This window comes from Podarcis gaigeae (assembly GCF_964106915.1).
Source record: "Podarcis gaigeae genome assembly, chromosome: 13".
NCBI classification, from domain to species: domain Eukaryota; kingdom Metazoa; phylum Chordata; class Lepidosauria; order Squamata; family Lacertidae; genus Podarcis; species Podarcis gaigeae.
Window position 1 is genome coordinate 6728874 of NC_139689.1, and position 22941 is coordinate 6751814.

The 22941-nt window shown below is 49.6% G+C and overlaps 1 protein-coding gene across 3 annotated transcripts; it reads left to right on the forward strand.

The window, feature by feature from the left end:
• Positions 1–461: 461 nt before the first annotated feature.
• On the forward strand, positions 462–22305 carry LOC310828985 (dehydrogenase/reductase SDR family member 4-like). Of its 3 annotated transcripts, XM_083707115.1 has the most exons (9): positions 462–600; positions 836–1010; positions 3451–3628; positions 6793–6894; positions 8955–9025; positions 10157–10208; positions 11667–11801; positions 12929–12984; positions 20920–22305. In XM_083707115.1, exons 2-9 carry the CDS (start codon positions 877–879, stop codon positions 21032–21034), a joined length of 843 nt encoding a protein of 280 aa, XP_083563241.1. In that variant the 5' UTR covers positions 462–600; positions 836–876; the 3' UTR covers positions 21035–22305. The 3 variants fall into 3 exon arrangements, with proteins under 3 accessions (XP_083563241.1, XP_083563240.1, XP_083563242.1); XM_083707114.1 differs by lacking the exon at positions 462–600 and having other exon boundaries at positions 608–1010; XM_083707116.1 differs by lacking the exons at positions 462–600; positions 20920–22305 and adding an exon at positions 20333–20643 and having other exon boundaries at positions 608–1010.
• The last annotated feature ends 636 nt before the right edge of the window (positions 22306–22941 follow it).

The following is a 22941-nucleotide window of genomic DNA, read 5'->3' on the forward strand; positions in this document are numbered from 1 at the left end:
AAGATGCTATCTAGGTTTGTCATTGCCTTTCTCCCAAGAAGCAGGCGTCTTTTAATTTCATGACTGCTGTCACTATCTGCAGTGATCATGGAGCCCAAGAAAGTAAAAATCTCTCACTTTTAAAGTTACTGTGACTTTTTTTGTATTGGATCAGATTGCTATTACGTGTGTTCTTTGCTGTCTATGTCCTTGTCTCTCCAGCTTGTAAAACCGCCTTGTTTATAATAACGTAGAAAGGCGGTATACAATTTTAAGAAATTTGCAGGATGCAAAAAAATTCCTTTCCCGAATTACAGGGAATCCGGCGTGAGCAGAGACTCTTTCAGAGACGCGCCGGGTACCCTCCTCCCGCTTAGGGGGGGGAGCCTCACCCTCTGAGTTATCGCGGTGCTAGGAAGGCCTCCTCTCGTTCGCCCCTCCCTCGCCGCTCCCCTCGGGCTCCTCGGCCGCGGCTGTCGGCCGCCAGAGGGCGCTCGCGCGCGCTCCCCTTTAAAGCGAAAGTGCTTTAATAGGAAAAGTCCTCCCAGTTCTTAGCCGCCCTAGGTTGCTTAACTGGGCGCTCCCCTTCCTGTTTCTCTGCACGCGGGTAGAGGATCTCAGGTGAGCAGTTGGGGGGCGGGGCGGCGATCCTTTGTTGCAAAGGAGCCGGCGCACAGGCGGAAAGCGAGCAAAGGGCAGTTTTGAGCCCTGATTTGGGCAAGAGCCCAATGTTGCAATGCAATGCAAATGCAAACGCAAACGGATCTGTTGCAGTGCAGGCGGTGCTAAGTTAGGGAAGGAGGAGAAGAGGCGAGGAGGCTGGATTTGGACGCTCGCCACTTTGGACTTTTTGCAGGCGCCAGAGTCCACGGGAGGCGGGACCCACGCGAGGCCAGGATGTTGCGCGCCCTCGCCAGCTCCGCGCAACCCAAGCAAGCGCTCGGTCGCCTCCTGAGGATGAGCAGCACCGGGGCCAAGGCGCGGGGGACCCTCGCCGACAAGGTGGCTTTGGTGACCGCCTCCACCGAGGGGTAAGCTCCGCTGGGGTTCGGCTCCTTTTCTGGAAGGAGTTGCTTTTTTTTGCAGGGGGGAACTTTCGGGTGCCGGCGAGGCAGAAGCACTCTGCGCGCTCTCAGTGGCACTCTTGCCCCGGCGCATCTTTCGCTGGCGGTGGAATTGACGGAAGGGAAAGGCTTCACGGCTGATCTCCGAGTCGCGTTAAAGCCCTCGGGATCGGTTTTGAAGACGAAAAGAGGATTCTTGCCGCTGTGCTTAAGGGATAAGTGTGTGTTTTTATTGTTGCTGAACGGGAACCCACCCGAGTTTTAACGGAGATTTTTAAAACCCTCCAAAGCATCAGATTGAAAGTCTTTAAGGTAGTGTTTCCTAAAAGCCGTATCCAGCTCTGCTTCTGAAGATCAGTATGCTTAGCATTTTTGTTTTAATCGTGTGTTTTCGATGAACAAAGTTTTGCACCTTCCATTAAGAGTCCTTTCCTGAAAAGATGAGCAGCTATTTCCCCTGAAAATTGCCTGGATCGTCTCTCTCTTAAGATTATGACTGCAAACACACCATGCATTTAAAGCGTGTGTGCATGCACACACCAAGGATCCCTGTCAGAACCGGCCCAGGCATTAGGCAGGTTGAGACCACTGCCTCAGGTGGCAGAGAAGTAGTGCCATCACTGGTGCTCATTTTGGGCACAATTGTATCAATTTTGGTCGAGACACACCAACCCCCAATCCCTGAAACTGGTTTAAGGATGCTGGGAACTGTAGCTCTGTGAGTGGTAAACTACAGTTCCCAGGATTTGGCGGGGCAGGGGGGTTCAGATCTATGGTGCGTACACAGCCCATGGGTTGAAGGTTAATGACAAGCTGAGATTTGACCCAAGAGCTTTCAGCAATTAACCAGTGATAAACCCTGTTGAATATAATGGAACTTCCTTCTGAGTAAACATTCACAGGATTAGGCTGTTGGCCACTAAATTACAACCAGCTCTCAATGATTAACTAATTAGAGGGAACATTTTTAAACCACTCCAGAAACTGTAGCCTTGTGTAGGGAGTTGGGGTCGCCTAAGAGCGCTTGGCACCCTTAAACTACAGCTCCCAATATTCTTTGGGAGTTTAACGTGGTATCACAGCACTTTCAGTGTATGGTGTAAACAGGCCATAAGATAGAATCATAGAGTTGGAAGGGACCCGGCGGTCATCTAGTCCAACCCCCTTTCATTGCAGGAATCTTGCCCAGTGTGGGATTCGAACCCACGACCGTGCCAACTGAGCTATCTGTAAGATTCAGCTGCCAATCTAGCTGGCTTGTATACATGGAACAGAAGGGCAGGATATCTTGTCTTTGCCTCGGTCGCCATCTTGGAGTGGCATTGCTTCTCTTCCCTTCCTATGAATTGCAGACACACACCATGTTGAACTATAGATTGTAATCTCCTCAGGGCAGGGACCTAGACTGTTTCTCCAAGTCTTGTGCACATCAATAGTACAGTGGTACCTTGGTTTGCAACCGTTTTTAAAAAAATAAATTTTATTAATTTTCAAACATAATTATCATACATTTCACCAAGTTTCACATCTTAAACAATCTTTTTTGGGACTTCCATCAGCACCTCTGGTGACCTTCCATTTTCATAATTTCTTCCGCATTTCTTAAATTTATATTGCCTTTAATTATTATAACTAACCTCATCCTTTTCATTCAATACTGCAATATTTCCAATTATTCCCCTTAAAAAACTTCCTGCAAACCTACAAATGTAATCTGGTCATCACAACTACTTTTCAAATAGTCCGTAAATTTACACCAATCTTCTGTGAATCTCTGGTCCCGCCGGTTTCGGATTCTTCCCGTTAGTTTGTCTAGTTCTGCATAGTCCATCAATTTTATCCTCGTTTGCAACTGTTTTGGATTACAGCCATTTTGGATCACAACCACATCAAACCCTGCAGTGTGTGTCCCTTTTTTGGGATTACAACCCTTTTCATTATTATTACAAACCATTTTTTTTGTTTTTGAGGCCCCATTGGCGAAAGCGCGCCTTGGGTTACAACCTGTTTTGGTTTACAACCGGACCTCCGGAGCGGATTATGATTGTAAATCAAGGTATCACTGTACTATATAAACAGCAGTAATAAATATATCCAGCTTTGTGTTGAAAACCAGGGTAGGCTTAGGCTTCCCAGCTCCTTTTCTGGGGAGACAGTTTCCCCCCCGCCTCGTTTATTTCCTCAATACAGTGGTACCTCAGGTTACATACGCTTCAGGTTACAGACTCCGCTAACCCAGAAATAGTGCTTCAGGTTAAGAACTTTGTTTCAGGAAGAGAACAGAAATCTCGTGGCGGCAGTGGGAGGCCCCATTAGCTAAAGTGGTGCTTCAGGTTAAGAACGGACCTCCGGAACGAATTAAGTACTTAACCCGAGGTACCACTGTAAACCTATGCATTCTTGACAGAATTGGCTTAGCAATTGCCCGCCGCCTGGCCCAAGATGGCGCCCATGTGGTTGTGAGCAGCCGCAAGCAAGCCAACGTTGACCGGGCCGTCGCTGAGCTACAGACGGAGAACCTGAGCGTGTCGGGGTTGGTGTGCCATGTGGGGAAGGCCGAAGACAGACAACGCCTTATCAACGCGGTGAGAGCCAAGGCTGACTTGGGGGGGCATATTTAAAGCACTGTATGATTTCGCCCCAAGGAATCCTGGGAACTGTAGTTCGGAGCATAGCTGTCAACTTTTCCCTTTTCTTCCGAGGGATCCTATTCGGAATAAGGGGATTTCCCTTAAAAAATGGGAAGCATTGACAGCTATGGTTTGGAGTGCTGAACATTGTTCCCCTCACAGAGCTACCATGGTTTAGCAATTGTTTCTCTGGGAATTGTAGTTTTGTGTGGGGAATTGGGGGGGGGGGTCTATTAGCAATTCTCAGCACCTTTCATAAACTTCAGTTCCCAGGATTCTCTGGGGAAGCCATGACTGCTTAAAGTAGTATAAGAGTGATTTCAATTTATGGCATGGATGCGGCCTGTTTTCTTGTTTATGGTGGCCCGCCTCAGAATGAGAATGGTGGGTTTTGAACTGCGCCCTCCGGGGTCCCCTCATAGGATGACCAGTAATGGCGGACGCCCTTTCTTGAAAGAGACCTAGCCCACCACCCGTCTTCCCCTGCAACGTGCTGCCCCAAGACTCTTGGGTGCCCTCCAGATGGGTGCAAGCCTAGAAAACTCCCAGAATCCTCCAGGCAGCCATTTTGTAGGTCTCGCACAGACCATGTTGGCCCAGAGAAGCCGAGGCTTGCGCAGGAGAACGTTCTGGAAGATAGCACCTTTATTAGTCGAAAACTGTGTGGCATTTCCCACCCACCCACCGACCTCGGGCACCAAAATCTCTGGGGCTGAGCCTGCCCTGCACACTCGCTTTTCTGTTCCTCTTCTCCCCCGTTCCCCAACCAAAGAGGGTCAAGTTTATTTTAAATTAATGTATTACAGTATTTTAATATTTTGCTGGAAGCCGCCCAGGGTGGCTGGGGAAGCCCAGCCAGATGGGCGGGGTATAAATAATAAATTATTTATTTATTTATTTAATGCTATCCTCAAATTCACCTCTGCTCTGATTTCAAGAGAGCAAATGGGCTTTCTCTCTGCTGTGGGTGGAGCTCCTACTTCGATCCCATCCAACTCTCAAGAGGAGTTGGACAAATGTGGACTTGACTATGCTACCACTCAGTGGATTTGTAACTGGCTGACTGACCGAACCCAAAGGGTGCTCATCAATGGTTCCTCTTCATCCTGGAGAAGAGTGACTAGTGGGGTGCCACAGGGTTCTGTCTTGGGCCCGGTCTTATTCAACATCTTTATCAACGACTTGGATGATGGACTCAAGGGCATCCTGATCAAATTTGCAGATGACACCAAACTGGGAGGGGTGGCTAACACCCCAGAGGACAGGATCACACTTCAAAACCACCTTGACAGATTAGAGAACTGGGCCAAAACAAACAAGATGAATTTTAACAGGGAGAAATGTAAAGTATTGCACTTGGGCAAAAAAAATGAGAGGCACAAATACAAGATGGGTGACACCTGGCTTGAGAGCAGTACATGTGAAAAGGATCTAGGAGTCTTGGTTGACCACAAACTTGACATGAGCCAACAGTGTGACGCGGCAGCTAAAAAAGCCAATGCAATTCTGGGCTGCATCAATAGGAGTATAGCATCTAGATCAAGGGAAGTAATAGTGCCACTGTATTCTGCTCTGGTCAGACCTCACCTGGAGTACTGTGTCCAGTTCTGGGCACCACAGTTCAAGAAGGACACTGACAAACTGGAACGTGTCCAGAGGAGGGCAACCAAAATGGTCAAAGGCCTGGAAACGATGCCTTATGAGGAACGGCTAAGGGAGCTGGGCATGTTTAGCCTGGAGAAGAGGAGGTTAAGTGGTGATATGATAGCCATGTTCAAATATATAAAAGGATGTCACATAGAGGAGGGAGAAAGGTTGTTTTCTGCTGCTCCAGAGAAGCAGACACGGAGCAGTGGATCCAAACTACAAGAAAGAAGATTCCACCTAAACATTAGGAAGAACTTCCTGACAGTAAGACAGTGGAATTTGCTGCCAAGGAGTGTGGTGGAGTCTCCTTCTTTGGAGGTCTTTAAGCAGAGGCTTGACAACCATATGTCAGGAGTGCTCTGGTGGTGTTTCCTGCTTGGCAGGGGGTTGGACTCGATGGCCCTTGTGGTCTCTTCCAACTCTATGATTCTATGATTCTAAGTCTCTCTTTAAAGGGGAATTGCTGGCTCTCGTCTCCCAAGTATTGAGGAAACAGGAGACCTGTAGATTTCCAGGAATGGTGTACCCCTGATTTGGCTGGCACTGATAAAAGACTCTTTGGTTTCAGATTCAGGGCGAGGTGGCTGTGCCCTCTGACAGCATACGCATTGTACATTTAATAAAACTCATTTGAAGCATGGGACTTCTCCCAAAGAATCCTGGGAACTGTAGTTTGTTGAGGGCGCTGGGAATTCTAGCCGTCTGGAGGTGGTAAACTGCAGCTTCCAGGATTTTTTTTGCCCACATGCTTTTGTGCGCTTGTCTTTTCCAACAACAACTATCCAAAGATATCTGTCGCTAGACCTGTTTTTCGGCTTCTGCTTGCTCCCAGGCAAGGAGAAATTTCATTGCGTTACAAACAGGGCAGCTCTGTGTCAAATCTGCATCCCGTAGGATTGAAATGTTTGTCAAGGGGTGGGGCGCTGCGAAGCGGGGTGTTGCGTTTATTATTAACATTGGTTTATTTACATGTATTCAGCTTATAGCCCACCTTTCCTTCCGAAGGAAACATATTCATAATAAAACATTTTTTCAAAAACAAAACTGAAAACACTTAAAAACTGCCACCTCAGGGTCTCTTTCAGCCAACATCTGGTTGGCCACTGTGAAGACCGGGTGCATGGCAGGGGGTTGGGCTGGATGACCTTTGGGGGTCCCAACGCTATAATTCTATGGTTCTGTGACTAGATGGCCCCCCCTTTGGCCTGAGCCCACTGGCCAGGCTCTCCTGATGTTCTGTGAAGGGCTTGGTTTTTAAACAGAGATTCCCTGTTTGGGGAAGCTTTTAATGTTTAATAGGTTATTGTATTTTAATATTCCATTGGACACTGCCCAGAGTGGCTGGAGAAACCCAGCCAGATGGGCAGGGTATAAATAATAAATATTATTATTATTATTATTATTATTATTATTATTATTATTATTATATTCGTAGTGTGTTTGCATTGCTCATTCTGTGCCTTGTGCTGCAGGCCCTGGAGCGCCATGGAGGAATTGACATATTGGTCTCCAATGCGGCAGTGAATCCCTTTTTTGGCTCCACTCTGGACGCCACAGAAGAAGTCTGGGACAAGGTAAGGGGTTCGGGGCAGGCGGAGGAAAAGGACTGAGGTGCTGAGGATGAGACTCTCAGGGCAGGAAAGGGGCACGAGCTCTGCCAGTAGGGTGAAGTGGTCCTGTTGGCATAGAGCAGAGGCTTCTGGGAAATACAGTGTTGCTCGAATCAAGGCTGGGATGCAGGTAGCTGCCTCATGTCTGGTCCCATCCATTCACACTCGCTCTCAGCTTAAGCTGACTTTGCAGGGCTGCTGTGAGGGTGAAATGGGGAGGAGAGCCAGGTGCCTTGAATTATGTGGAGGGGAAAGCTGTGTGTAATTGTAATGGTTCTAGGGGTTTCTCGTGCGTAAATCGGCGCCACGCTTGGCTGGGTTACCTGGGTGAACCCTTTCTGTCCGGACAGCCACCCATCCGTGGCTGCCTCAGTCGCTGGCAGAATCCGTCAGTGGGCGTTTCTTGAACTTCTTCCAGCAAAGAAGTTCTTTGACGCCCAGTCTCCGCCTACTCTCCCTGCGCAGAAGTCTTCTGCGCAGGGAGGGTGTGGGCAGCGGAGGACCCGTGCTCTTCCCGCTGGTCTCCGGCGAGGAGTCATGGAGCCCCCTCGCCGATTCTCCCATCTGCCCCCCTTCTCCACTGGTGCTACGCTGATTCCCTTCCCCAGCAGATGGGCTGCCTCTCTCCCTCCTGGGACGCTCTCCGGCATCCCTCTGGAGCCCTCCCTCCTCCTCTGGCTCTGATGGCAGTTCCCTGACAGTAATGATAATAATAATAATAATAAAGGTAAAGGGACCCCTAACCATTTGGTCCAGTCGTGGCCGACTTTGGGGCTGCGGTGCTCATCTCGCTTTATTGGCCGAGGGAGCCGGCATTCAGCTTCCGGGTCATGTGGCCAGCATGACTAAGCTGCTTCTGGCAAACCAGAGCAGCGCACGGAAACGCCGTTTACCTTCCCACTGGAGTGGTACCTACCATATTTTTTGCCCTATAGGACGCACCGGCCCATAGGACGCACCTAGTTTTTTTGGGGGGAAATAAAGTAAAAAAATTGTATTTCCCCCCCAGGCGCAGGGCTGGGGCGGGGGAAGCCCGAGCTTCCCTCGACCCCAGCCCCCAGAACAGGCAGCTCTCCGCAAGCCGTGGGAGCCCAGCGCCCGGCTCCCACGGCTTGCAGAGAGCTGCGTGAAGCCTGCATTTGCCCCATAGGACGCACACACATTTCCCCTTCATTTTTGGAGGGGGGAAAGTGCGTCCTATAGGGCGAAAAATACGGTATTTATCTACTTGCACTTTGACGTGCTTTCGAACTGCTGGGTTGGCAGGAGCAGGGACCAAGCAACGGGAGCTCACCCCGTCATGGGGATTCGAACCGCCAACCTTCTGATCGGCAAGTGTATTTATTATTATTGGACGCGGGTGGCGCTGTGGTTTAACCCACAGCGCCACCCGCGTCCAATAATAATAAATACATAAATAAATCCTGGTACATCACTTCACTGCGGGAGACCCCTTCTGTTAAGGGAGAGAAGGCCTCTCTCAGCTCCTTGTTTCAGAGAGCAGGGTGGGTGAGTGTTTGAAGTACAGTGGTGCCTCGCAAGATGAAAATAATCCGTTCCGTGAGTCTCTTCGTCTAGCGGTTTTTTCGTCTTGCGTAGCATCCCTATTAGCGGATTAGCGCTATTAGCGGCTTAGCGGCTAAGAGGCTATTAGCGGCTTAGCAAAAGGGGGAGCGAAAAAAATCGCAAGACGTTTTCGTCTTGCAAAGCAAGCCCATAGGGAAATTCGTCTTGCAAAGCGCCTCGAAAAACGGAAAACCCTTTCGTCTAGCGGGTTTTTCATCTTGCAAGGCATTCGTCTTGTGGGGCACCACTGTATGGTTGTGATTTTTTTCTTGCTTTTCTTGCCTTTAGCTTCCTGTAAACCCGCTTTGAGGGTTTTGTTGTTGTTGTTTTTACAGCCAAGCAATATATAAATTATACGAAAACAATGAAGGGGGAAAGCGATTAGGCAGTGGGTGGGAGAGTTTAGCAAGCGATGGGTTTTGAAAAGCCTTTTCCTCCTCTCTTTTATCTTCAATTAGATTTTTGACATCAACGTGAAGGCCGCAGCCCTGCTGATCAAACTGGTCGTACCTCACATGGAGAAAAGGGGGTGAGTCCCCGATTATTGTGCTTGCATGTTGCGGAAGAGGCAACTTGGTGATGGCCAAGGGGTGTTCTGTGGCAACAATAAAATTCTTGTCTATATTCTGGTCGCCAATCAAGCAGATAACCACAAAGATCTGCTTGCGAGTCCACCTGTTCCTCGCCTAGGCTCCGTGTCGCGCTTCATGTCTGCTTCACGTTTCTGGTCCTCATTGTGAAACTTACCACTTTTGTAGCCTTTCCTGTGTCCACCCACCTTCTGTTGGTGAGGAAAGGCCTCCATTCTGTTGACCTGTGGGACTTGTGGAGAAGATCACCTTTCATAAAGGCGGGTCAGAAGCCATTCAGTGGCTTGGCCACTGACATTTGGGGGGAACTATGGGGCACATCTGAGGAATTATTGGGGGGAGGGTCTCGGTAGCTCTTTATCTGGTACAGAGTTGAGGCCATGTTGCTAGACTTCATGGCCAACACCCTTGTTTGAGACTTTCTCAGTCCCTCTGTGGTTTCAGGGAACAGTAACCACCAACCATTTTCTCAGGTGATGTTGTTGTTTAGTCATTTAGTCATGTCCGACTCTTTGTGGCCCCCTGGACCAGAGCACGCCAGGCACTCCAGTCTTCCACTGCCTCCCGCAGTTTGGTCAAACTCATGCTGGTAGCTTCGAGAACACTGTCCAGCCATCTCGTCCTCCGTCGTCCCCTTCTCCTTGTGCCCTCCATCTTTCCCAACATCAGGGTCTTTTCCAGGGAGTCTTCTCCTCTCATGAGGTGGCAAAGTCTTGGATCCTCAGCTTCAGGATCTGTCCTTCCAGTGAGCGCTCAGGGCTGATTTCCTTCAGAATGGAGAGGTTTGATTTCTCATGTGATAACGGACCCCAAAGCACTCAGTGAGTTACATGGCAGAGCGGAGATTTGAACCCAAGACTCACTGATGCATGGCCTACACTTGAACCACAAGCAATTTTTCTGAGGTGAACTCCACCCCTCTTTCTGGTCCTGACACCTTCACCCTTCCTCAGGGCTCACTTCTCCAGCCAAATTTTCCTTTCAGATGTCCACCTCACCTTACGTGGTCCCCATCACGACTCTTTTACTCCTTCCTCATTCACTCTTTTTAACCTGTTTTTTTCTTACAGAGGCGGCTCCATCGTTATCGTCTCCTCCATCGCTGCTTATTCCCCATTTCCGGTGAGTCAACTGTTTTCCATTCCTCTGCCAATGTTGTCCTTGTCCTTCTGGGTCTAGAACTTCCCCATCTCTTCCTGTAGTAAAAGCATTAGAAGATCCCAGCTGCTGGATCAGGCCAGCAGCCCATCTAGTCCGGCGTCCTATTCTCACAGTGACCAACCAGATGTCCCAATAGGAAATAGGTCACAATATAGATTTTAACCTCTGGGAAAAACTCTGGAAAAGTGACTTGAAGTTTACAGCATCTTGTTCTTTGAAGGAGAACTACCTGAAAATTATTTACAGATGGTGTTTAACTCCGAGTAGGCTTGCTAAGATGCACAGTGGTACCTTGGGTTACATACGCTTCAGGTTACAGACTCCACTAACCCAGAAATAGTGCTTCAGGTTAAGAACTTTGCTTCAGGATGAGAACAGAAATCGTGCTCTGGCGGCGCGGCAGCAGCAGGAGGCCCCATTAGCTAAAGTGGTTCATCAGGTTAAGAACAGTTTCAGGTTAAGTACGGACCTCCGGAACGAATTAAGTATTTAACCCGAGGTACCACTGTATAAGACTGAATCAGATAAGTGCTGGAGATGCAAAGAGGTTGAGGGAACGTTTTTCATATGTGGTGGACTTGTAAAAGGGTAAAAGAGTACCGGGAAATGATCCATAACGAATTGAAAAAAATGTTTAAAAGTACTTTCCCCCCAAAAAACCAGACAGAGTCCTTTCTGCTGAAATTCCCGGGTGTCCAAAAAGGTTATGTATGCCACTACTGTGGCCCGTGTTTTGTTAGCCCAAAAATGTAAAACGAGTGAGGTCCCATCTAAAGAAGAATGGCAACTTAAGTTGACAGAATATCCACAGTTTGCATACTTAACATATAGTATAAGAGGAGAAGAAGAACATACGTTTAGAGAAGATTGGAAAATGTTTATTGAATATATGGGAAATGACTGTGTACAGCTGAAAACACCAGCAGCATTAAGATAACTTCAACAGTGTTAAGTTAGTTATGATGGTTGTAATAATGGAAAACTGAATGGTATAGTTTCTGTAAAATATGCAGGAATTTATGATATGTAAAATGAACCATGGAAAGAGAGGAAGGGAAGTCACTGGTATCTTAAGGATGTATAAATGAATACTTTAAATTGTAAGGCAGAAAATTTAATAAAAATTATATATTAAAAAATGCAAGCAGGACATCAGTTCACCAACGCCATCCACTCTTGCCATTCCCTGCAACTGGTTCCAACTCAGGAACGGCTCTGCCAAGCTGGAGCTATTGCTAGTAAACATTGATAGCCTCTCCTCCCTGAATTTTGAAAGCCATCCACATTGATGGCCTGCATCCCTTCCCCAAGGAAGAGGACAGAAGTTGCGGTGCAACAACATCTGGGTGCCCTTGGTTGAAGAATGCCGCCTTAGGGGAACGGTCTTGTCAGCCCCCTGAAATCTCTTCCTCCTCTTAGGGCCTGGGCCCCTACAACGTCAGCAAGACAGCACTCCTGGGCCTCACGCACACCCTGGCTTCCGAACTCGGCCCCAGAAACATCCGCATCAATGCACTGGCCCCCGGCCTGATCCGCACCAAGTTCAGCTCAGCTGTGAGTATCGGGGAAGCTGAGGACAGAAGTGCCTCCTGTGTTTTTTTACCGTATTTTTTGCTCTATAAGACTCACTTTTTCCCTCCTAAAAAGTAAGGGAAAATGTGTGTGCGTCTTATGGAGCGAATGCAGGCTGCGCAGCTATCCCAGAAGCCAGAACAGTAAGAGGGATCGCTGCTTTCACTGCACAGCAATCCCCCTTGCTGTTCTGGCTTCTGGGATTCAGAATATTTTTTTTCCCCCTCCTCCAAAAACTAGGTGCGTCTTATGGTCTGGTGCGTCTTATAGAGCGAAAAATATGCTATTTATCCCTTGCCTTTCTTCCGCCATCACGGAACCCATGCTGCAGTGTGCGTGCGTGCTTCTCGCAAGAGATCCTGCCCACCCTTTGCAATCTTTCACATGTCCCACCTTTACTCGAGGTACCCCTGGCTGGGGCGTGGGCGGGGAGAGAGAGAGAGAGAGAGAGCCATCTCGTGTGTCAGTGACCAGCTTTTGGAACTCCCTGCCTGGAAAGATTATGTTTATAACCACATTTATTACCAGCTGCTCATCAACCGTTCCCAGGCTGGGTTGCAACAGTTAAAATTGTAAAGCAGTCAGAACAGATCACAATCGCAGGAATAGGGTGGGTTCTGAAAACGAGTGTCAAAGACCGAGGTGAAGAGGTCTGTTCCATTTCATTCCACCTGACAAGATATTCCTGTTTCTTGGGGGTTTTAATGGGATTCTTTATCTGCCCCTTCTGTCTGTTTTAATTTTCTGGTTTTTTATTTATTTTGTTCTATAATGTATAATTTTTTAAAGCATTTCACTTGCACCCTACCCTCTGACGGCATAGATTTCAACGGGAGCGAGGTGTAACTAACTGCAGCTCTGATCTTATACACACTTAAAACTGGGAGCGAGCCTCGTTGAATTTGGGTGGGACTCCCACGAAGACAGACACATATAGAGCAATGCTGTCTTTCTGAATCCAACCCAAAGTCAACAGAAGTTGAAATCTGTTGTAATTGGACTGGTGTTTCGTTTTTGTTTTTTTAAAAAAATGTCTTTACCTACAGTTACAAATTCAGAATATTGGTTTGATTATAGAGGCAAACTGACAGGGCATTTTCTCTTTCCAGCTCTGGCAAGACAAAACCATGGGGGACCAATTGATGCAAACCATGAGGATACGGAGGTAACGTTCACTATACAAACAATCACCCCACCGGTCAGCAGGTCTGTGGGCCAGCTATGGACCACAAACGGAATCTGAGGGGACTGTACCACATCACTTGAATTGGCCACCGGGCCCTGAGAGCCATTGTGGTGTAGTGGTTAAGAGCGGTAGTCTCGTAATCTGGGGAACCGGGTTCGCGTCTCCGCTCCTTCACATGCAGCTGCTGGGTGACCTTGGGCCAGTCACACTTCTTTGAAGTCTCTCAGCCCCACTCACCTCACAGAGTGTTTGTTGTGGGGGAGGAAGGGAAAGGAGAATGTTAGCCGCTTTGAGACTCCTTAAAGGGAGTGAAAGGCGGGATATCAAATCCAAACTCCTCTTCTTTAAAATAAGCCCCTCGCCCACCCACTAATGTTGGGCACAAGCCCATCCCAGCCATTGGTTCTGGAGCCTGCCTTCTAACCACATGGGTGGCGAACCATTTTGGCCCCACCCACCTGACATATGCAACATGATTTGTGGGCAGGTTAAAAGGGGGTGCTGGGCCAGGTGGGTGGCTGCGCCCCCTTCTCAGATCTGGCTCTCCAGTGGGGCAGGATGCAGAGGAGCTGGGCTGCTGGGGAGATACCATTCCCCACTCTTGATCTAGGAGTTCTGCAGGTGGCACTGTGGTCTAAACCACTAAGCCTCTTGGGCTTGCTGAACAGAAGATCGGCAGTTCGAATCCCCGTGATGGGGTGAGCTATTGCTCGGTCCCAGCTCCTGCCAACCTAGCAGTTCGAAAACACACCAGTGCAAGTAGATAAATAGGCAGGAAAATGAATGGCGTTTTCATGCGCTCCGGTTTCTGTCACGGTGTCCCGTTGCACCAGAAGCGGTTTAGTCCTGCTGGCCACATGACCTGAAAAGCTGTCTGTGGACAAACACCAGCTGCCTTGGCCTGAAAGCAACCCCATAATTGCCTTTGACTGGACTTAACCGTCCAGGGGTCCTTTAACTTTTTTCCAGTGGAATGCATCTGAGGAATGGGGCTTGGCTGTGTCGGAGGGGGTCTGATCTGTATGCAAAAAGTCTCACTTCTGGTTTCTGGTGTCTCTCTAGATTTATTTATTTATTGGGTTTATATGCCACTCTTCGTCAAAAGATCTTGGGGAGGTTCAGATGATTTAAAAACAAAAAACAAAACCCAAGATAAAAGCACTAGTAAATAATCAAAAGCAACAAAACTCCACCTCCCACAAATACATTTAAAAGCCTGTAGAATATTAAACAGCCAAAGACATGGTTGAAGAGGAATGGGTTTTTTGCCTGGCGCCTAAACATGTATAACGAAGGCGCCAGGCGAACCCTCCCTGGGAAAAGCATCTCACAAGCGGGGAGCCACCACAGAGAAGGCCCGTTCTTCTACAGTGGTACCTCGGGTTACATACGCTTCAGGTTGCATACGCTTCAGGTTACAGACTCCGCTAACCCAGAAATAGTGCTTCAGGTTAAGAACTTTGCTTCAGGATAAGAACAGAAATCGTGCTGCGGCGGCAGCAGGAGGCCCCGTTAGCTAAAGTGGTGCTTCAGGTTAAGAACAGTTTCAGGTTAAGAACGGACCTCCGAAACAAATTAAGTACTTAACCTGAGGTACCACTGTATTGCTGCCCTCTGGACCTCTCACGGAGGAGCCACACGAAGAAGGGCCTCAGAAGAGGAACACTGGGTCTGGGTCGGTTTATAGGGGGAGAGGCGGTCCTTGAGGTATTGCGGTCCTGAGCCGTTTGGCGTTTGTTAGGGGCAGAGTTGGGGAACCGTTCTCAAACTGAGAGCCACATTCTTTTGTGGAGAGCCGTCTGGGGCCTACCGCAGATGGAGCCCTAGCAGGTGTACGCGGGTGCACATAGCACACCACTGCATGCAGAATGTGCTGTACATCCAAAACCACCTCATCCTGACTCAGACCTATAGGGGTCCACCTAGTTCAGTATTGTCAACTCTGGCTGGCAGCCGCTCTCCTGGATTTCAGTCCGGGAACATTCATTCCCAGCCCTATCTGGAGGTTCAGTATGAAAGCGAGTGACAAAACGTGAATACATTGTGGGATCCTTATTATTATTATTTAACCAGCTTATGATAAGCCTTAAAACCTTGATTTGTGTGCAGAGCGGGGGGGGGGGGGCGCTCTGCTGCCAAACTACAGCCCCTCCTCAGACACATGGATTCACTCGCTTCCTGCCACCACCCCAAACCCACAGCAGTAAAGGCTGGAAAAAAGGCTATAAATGCCTGGAAGTGGGTGGCGGGGATGATTTTCACGGAGAGCACAGTTCGGCAGAGGAGGTTTAACCCTTCCCTCCTTTCCCCAGCTGCACACACTGCAAGTATTGCGCAAACCCGCCTGCTGCAAACATGGAGCCATTAGGTTTTTTTGGAAAAGTCTCCTACAAAAACCATTTTTTTGCAAGCCTGATTGCAACGTGGAAATGGGGGGCAGGCAGTTACTGGTGTGTGTGAGGGGGGGTGTCACAGTGCATGGGGTGCGGAGGTTTAACCCTTTCCTCCACAGCAATGAACTCCACCCTAGGTAAAGGTAAAGGGACCCCTGACCTTTAGGTCCAGTCGTGGCCGACTCTGGGGTTGCAGCGCTTGTCTCGCTTTATTGGCCAAGGGAGCCGGCGTACAGCTTCCGGGTCATGTGGCCAGCATGACTAAGCCGCTTCTGGCGAACCAGAGCAGTGCGCGGAAACGCCGTTTACCTTCCTGCCGGAGCGGTTATTTATCTACTTACACTTTAACGTGCTTTTGAACTGCTAGGTTGGCAGGAGCTGGGACCGAGCAACGGGAGCTCACCCCGTCGTGGGGATTCGAACCGCCAACCTTCTGATCGGCAAGTCCTAGGCTCTGTGGTTTAACCCACATCGCCACCCGCGGCACTCCACCCTACCCATCCACAAAAAGAACCCCAACACGCACACACTACAATTATGCTTGAAGAGAGCCCCTGTTTTGGAGCACACGGTCTAGCCCTCTTGCCTACCCCCTCCTCCCAACCCTTGGAGAGCTGCTGCCGCCTAGAGTAGACAACACTGAGCACGATGGATGTGGAATAAGGCCTCACAGTGTCCCACCAGGTGGCTTAAGCAGCTCTAGCTAGGCCTGAGTCCTGGCGCAACCTGCAGGCCATTTATTTATTAAATATCTATACCACCTGTGATCTGAATATCAAAGGGCAGTTTACAATATAAAAACATAAAAAGTACATGACGTAAGAAGCAGCAGTTTTTTTTTTTAAGAAAACAAAAACCGTGCAAGGTTTGAAAGGCCATAGATTGGCTATTTAAACAAAGATTTGGGAGAAAAGGCAAGGTGTATAATGAAGGTGCCAGGCAGGCCTTTCTGGGGAGAGGATCCCGCAATCGGAGCCACCGCAGAAAAAGCCCGTTCTTGCGTTGCTGCCCTCCAGACCTCTCACAGAGGAGGCACGCAAAGAATAATAAGAAGAAATAATGAGAAATTTTATTTATACCCCGCCCTCCCCGGCCAGAGCCGGCAGCTAACACCAGTAAAATTACAAAAAAAATTACCAAAAAATGCAGCCTCATTTTAAAAGTAGCCCATAGATCAAAACCGTAAGGGGAGGGCAACATAAGGGTCAGACTGCGTCCAAACCAAAGACCAGGCAGAACACCTCTGTCTTGCAGGCCCTGCGGAAAGATGTCAAGTCCCACAGGGCCCTGGTCTTTTGTGACAGAGCGTTCCACCAGGTTGGCGCCGCAGCCGAAAAAGCCCTGGCTCTAGTTGAGGCCAGCCTAACCTCTCTGTGGCCTGGGACCTTCAAGATGTTTTTATTTGAAGACCGTAAGTTCCTCTGTGGGGCATAGCAGGAGAGGTGGTCCCGTAGGTACGTGGGTCCTAGGCCACATAGGGCTTTAAAGAAGGGTCTCAGGATAATTGCAGGGTTAGGGTCATATGGGGAGAGGTGCCCCTTCCTTGTATTCGCTCTGAGTGCTGGCAGCTGTGGTGTGAGAGACAGGAGTCAAGGGCCAGGGAATGGGGTTGCAGGTCAAGAGCCAGGAGTTTGACCCTATAGGTGGTGCTGTCGCCCAGGCAAATTCATCAGGGAGCCGACGGCTACCCGGCGGACTCTAGAATGGGCAGACAGATTTGAGGCTGGTCGAAGAAGAGCAGGAGGAGATCTCTGTAGCTGGATCAGGCCAATGGCCCACCTCGCCCCTGATCTTACAGTGGCCAACCTGATGCCCCTAGGGAAAACTTGCAAGCAGGATGATGAGTGCCGTGACAGTCTCCCCACTTGCAGTTTTCAGTGATGGGCGTTATTGAAAAATTTGGATTTGATATCCCGCTTTATCACTACCCTAAGGAGTCTCAAAGCGGCTAACATTCTCCTTTTCCCTCCCTCCCTCACAACAAACACTCTGTGAGGTGAGTGGGGCTGAGAGACTTCAGAGAAGTGTGACTGGCCCAAGGTCCCCCAGCAGCTGCATGTGGAGGAGCGGAGACGCGAACCCGGTTCCCCAGATTACGAGTCCACCGCTCTTAACCACTACACCACACTGGCTCTTTTTGCCTCCAAACATGTGGTGGACCATAGCTGTTCTGGTTGGTAGCCATTGATCACCTTATTCTCCCCATGAATTTGTCTCATTGTTGGCATCCATCTGTCTCAAAAGACAATGGAGTGTGCCTCCGTGGGCAGAGTCGAACCACTGGAGAATCGCAACACCCGCTGTGGCTCCAGAGACCCGCAACTTGTAACTGCTGCCTCCTGCATTGTTTCTGCTGCGTTAAGTAAAGGTAAAGGTACCCCTGCCCGTACGGCCAGTCTTGACAGACTCTGGGGTTGTGCGCCCATCTCACTCAAGAGGCCAGGGGCCAGCGCTGTCCGGAGACACTTCCGGGTCACGTGGCCAGCGTGACATCGCTGCTCTGGCGAGCCAGAGCCGCACACGGAAACGCCGTTTACCTTCCCGCCAGTAAGCAGTCCCTATTTATCTACTTGCACCCGGAGGTGCTTTCGAACTGCTAGGTTGGCAGGCGCTGGGACTGAGCGACGGGAGCGCACCCCGCCGCAGGGATTCAAACCGCCGACCTTTCGATCGGCAAGCCCTAGGCGCTGAGGCTTTAACCCACAGCGCCACCCGCGTCCCTTCTGCTGCGTTAGCAGCAACCAAAATGGCCTCTCTGGGGCGCAGGCCTGGGTGGTGTGTCCGGGGGTCCTGGGCTGCCCAGACAACAAGACCCCCCCCCCCCCCGCCTGGCTGCTGTGGTCCAAAGGAAAGCAGAGCAATATGTTTGGCAGCAGTCTGGCTGCAGGAGTTGCCGGAAGGAGACGAACAAGGCGCCATCCAACCCCCTTAGGAACTTCATTCCAGATTTGTGTAGGGTTTACTCCTTAGCCTTTTCTTCTCCTGAAGATATCCCACAGGGCCACGGGTAATGAATTTTGTCTAATCCTCTTTATTAGCTATTCAAATGGGTGGCCGTCGCCACTTCTTGCGGGCAGGGGGCAAAATTTCAAAGTTTTACTGTTCATTGTGAGAAAAAGTAATTCCTTCTGCCTGGCTGTGAAGCTAGCAATATTCAGCTACATTGGATGGTCATGAATTCTAGTATTATGAGTGAGGAAGAAAAACATTTCTCTATTTTTATACACAGTGGCCTCCCCAGCCACTCTGGGCGGCTTCCATAAAAACCAAAAATACAGTAAAATATCACACGTTAAAAACTTCCCTAAAAAGGGCTGCCTTAAGATGTCTTCTGAATGTCAGGTAGTTGTTTATCGCTTTGACATCTGCTGGAAGGGCGTTCCACAGGGAGGGTGCCACTACCGAGAAGGCCCTCTGCCTGGTTCCCTGTAGCTTTGCTTCTCGCAATGAGGGAACCGCCAGAAGGCCCTCAGCGCTGGACCTCAGCGACCGGGCAGAATGATGGGGGTGGAGACGCTCCTTCAGGTATACTGGACCGAGGCCGTTTAGGGCTTTAAAGGTCAGCACCAACACTTTGAATTGTGCTCGGAAACGTACTGGGAGCCAATGTAGGTTTTTCAAGACCGGTGTTATGTGGTCTCGGCGGCCGCCCCCAGTCACCAGTCTAGCTGCCGCGTTCTGGATTAGCTGTAGTAAAAAGGCCCAAATGCGGCCTCAGTTTCTCCCCTTGACTTGAACCCATGCAGATCCAGGTGTGAAAGACATAACATTTTGAATTAAAGATCAGGGCACCCTTAAAAACATTCTCAGCTTAGAGGTAACCAAGCCTGAACAGTTCTTTCTTTCAACAAAGTTCTACCCCCTGGACCAGAGCACGCCAGGCACTCCTGACTTCCACTACCTTCCACAGTTTGGTGAAACTCATGCTGGTAGCTTTGAGAACACTGTCCCACCATCTCATCCTCTGTCGTCCCCTTCTCCTTGTGCCCTCCATCTTTCCCAACATCAGGGTCTTTTCCAGGGAGTCGTCTTCTCTTCTCATGAGGTGGCCAAAGTCTTGGAGCCTCAGCTTCAGGATCTGTCCTTCCAATGAGCACTCAGGGCTGATTTCCTTCAGAATGGAGAGGTTTGATCTTCTTGCAGTCCATGGGACTCTCAAGAGTCTCCTCCAGCACCAGAATTCAAAAGCATCCATTCTTCGGCGATCAGCCTTCTTTATGGTCCAGCTCTCACTTCCATACATCACTACTGGGAAAACCATAGCTTTAACTATACGGACCTTTGTCCGCAAGGTGATGTCTCTACTTTTTAAGATGCTGTCTAAGTTTGTCATTGCTTTTCTCCCAAGAAGCAGGCGTCTTTTAATTTTGTGGCTGCTGGTTCAAATAATTAAACTCACTGGGTGATCTTAGGCCACTTATTCCCTCTCAGCCAAACCTACCTCGCAGGGTTGTTGTGAGGATAAAATGGGGTGGGGGAGAAGAACCATGTATGCCGCCTTGAGCTGCTGGGTGGTGGGATTCAAATGTAATAAATTAATTGGGAACCCCATGGGCTGGGATTACAAACTTCATTCCACTCACAACTGAAATGTTTCCTCAAGCCTTGAGGATTCAGAATAACCTGACTGTGTGCGTGGAGTACTTAGCAATCTTACTATGCTTTCATTTTTAAAATTTTATTTCTGTGTTCTGCTTGGCCCACTGCGCATGTGCACATGTGTGCTTCCTGGCCCCCCAAATGTGCCCCAGCACATTTGCGCATTGGTTTAAACAGTGCACGAAAAGCAAGCATCGTTATTGCATCCGGGTTCTCAGGCGCTTTAGTAGCCTAATTAAAAAAAAAAAAAGAGGGGAGAGAGAAAAGAAGCAAACTGACAACTGCAGAAAATTGCACATGTGGCAATTGTGGAATTGCTTCTGGAAATTCTCCAGGTTACGCAGGAAGGCAGAGCAGAGCAGAGCAGAGCAGTGGTGGTGATGCAGAAACTTACAGAATGATAATGAAATGGAACGAGGGACATCCAAGCATTCCAAGACTTGAGAGTGATCTGTCAGCTCCAGTCTCGGCCGTTCTATGATGAACAGCAAAAAAATCCAGGCCTGGATTAGGGGTTGGTTACCCACAGGCCTTGTTGGCGGCATCTTCCTCCTCTTACTTAGATTCACCTTTCCTCCTCCTGTCTCCAATTCCTCAGCCTCATCTCCTTTCCCCACCAGGCTCTGCCACCTTCTTTTCCCCGGCCCGGCCCTTGGACAACGGCTATATTCTGCCTCCACTGCCACAGAAAACCACTCGCTGGGGAATCTCATGTGAGCAAAGTACTGTTGCGCTTAGGTCTGGCTTGCAGGCGTCCTAAAAGGCATCAGGTTGGCCGCTGTGAGAACAGAATGCAGGACTAGATGGGTCCTTGGCCTGATCCTGCGGGCTTGTTTCATGTGCCTCCATCCTTTCTTTGCCTTGCTTCCACCAGGAATGCCCGCTAACCGGACTGTTTCCCTTTCCTCCCTCTCTTCCTCAGGATGGGAGAGCCGACGGACTGCTCTGGCATAGTCTCCTTCCTCTGTTCCCCGGACGCCGACTACATCACAGGGGAGACCGTGGTGGTGGCTGGGGGGTCCCCATCCCGTCTCTGATGGGATGGGGGGTCCGGCCTGCCTTCCTACTCAACTATGTGAACGACCAGATGGATGGTTTTGCATTGCCCACTATGCACCCCAGGAATAAAGATGTGGGGATGTTGACTGAGGGGGGGAGGGGGTGTTTGGCTACTGGAAGGGGGGGGCACAGTTGCTCCCCCAGAGGAGAGATGACAGGGCGAGACACAGACGTCCCTCCCAATAAATGGGAAGATGGCAAGGGGGAAATTGATCTCTGGCTCTCATTTGAGGTTGTATGTGTTTTTTAAAAATACCGTCTTTTTTGCTCTATAAGACTCACTTTTTCCCTCCTAAAAAGTAAGGGGAAATGTGTGTGCGTCTTATGGAGCGAATGCAAGCTGCACAGCTATCACAGAAGCCAGAACAGCAAGAGGGATTGCTGCTTTCACTGTGCAGCGATCCCTCTTGCTGTTCTGGCTTCTGAGATTCAGAATTTTTTTTTTCTTGTTTTCCTCCTCCAAAAACAAGGTGCGTCTTGTAGTCTGGTGCATCTTATAGAGCAAAAAATGCGGTATGATGGTGGTAATTATGATTGGTTTATTACCCACCCCTCACCCTAAGGTCCCAGGGTGGGTCACAATGATTTAAAACAAATTAAAGGGAGTTATAGGGACACAGCCCATCCCTGGTCCAGGTTTGTTGGAAGAAGTTTCGGTATCATCTAGATTAGTGTTTCTCAGACTTGGGTCTCCAGGTGTTTTGGGGCTACAATTCCCAGCATCCCTGACCACTGTTCCTGCTAACTAGGGATGATGGGAGTTGTAGTCCAAAAACAGCTGGAGACCCGAGTTTGGGAAACACTGATCTCTATGAAGTTCATCAGGTAGCACAGTTCCCATTGGGATGGGGCATGACCCAAACCAGTCTTTTCCAACCTGGGCTCTCCAGATGTTTTTGGACTACAACTCCCATCAGCCTCTGCTGGCTGGGGCTGATGGGAGTTGTAGTCCAAAAGCATCTGGAGAGCCCAGGTTGGCAAAATCAGGCCTTACAGCCTACAAATGCTTCCCTGTGTAACTGGGGGGCCCTTCTGGAAGAACAAAAATCTCAAGCACTGGGAGAGGTGTCTCTGTGTGTGTATTATGGATTTTAGGCCTCACCTTTGCAGAAAGGTATTGGGGCGCAGGAAGTCTTTTGCGAGGGGAGGGTCAGGACTGTGGCTCCGGTGGCGATTTCCCGCCTGTTCGTTTGCCAGTGTGCCTTATTTTTCTGTCGACTTTAACAATAAAGGTGTGTCTCTGACTGAATCCTTTTGTGGGCGCCTCTGTTTGTGTGGAGGGAACCCCAGCCCCCCAAGGAAGGGGTTCTCAGCAAGGGTGGAGCCTGACTGAAGCACAGCCTCTCTCCCCCACCCCCCAAACTATACTCCGCGAAGCCACCCCTCACGTCGATCCCTCCTGAGGAGGCAGTGGCAACGACTTCTTGGTGCGTGGACTCCCCCTTTTAACAACACAGGACACCCCTCTGCACATCTACCCCCACATCCCTCCATCCCCGAAGGAGCCATTTTTCGGGGGGAGGGGGGAGACTTACGCCCACGTTCCCTTGGGAGGCTTCCCCCCCTCACCATCTGGATCCTTTTCCTACCCACCCCCCTCACCATTTCTTCCTCTTGCCACCCCCGCCGACAAGCATTCCCCATCTGACAGTTCATCTCCCTTCTTGGAGGGAGGGGGAGAATTTCACATGTGCTCCTTTTAACATTGCCTTCTGTGGCTTCCCCCCACCCCCTCCTTCACCCCACCAGATATATAAATATATATACTACTGCTCTTCCTCCATTTTGGGGGGAGGGGGGTTATATGGTCCACAGCCTGCCCTTCCCTCCCCCCCCTCCAATGTCTGGGTGAGGGTTCACCTGCCGCCACCTCCCTTGCCTTGCA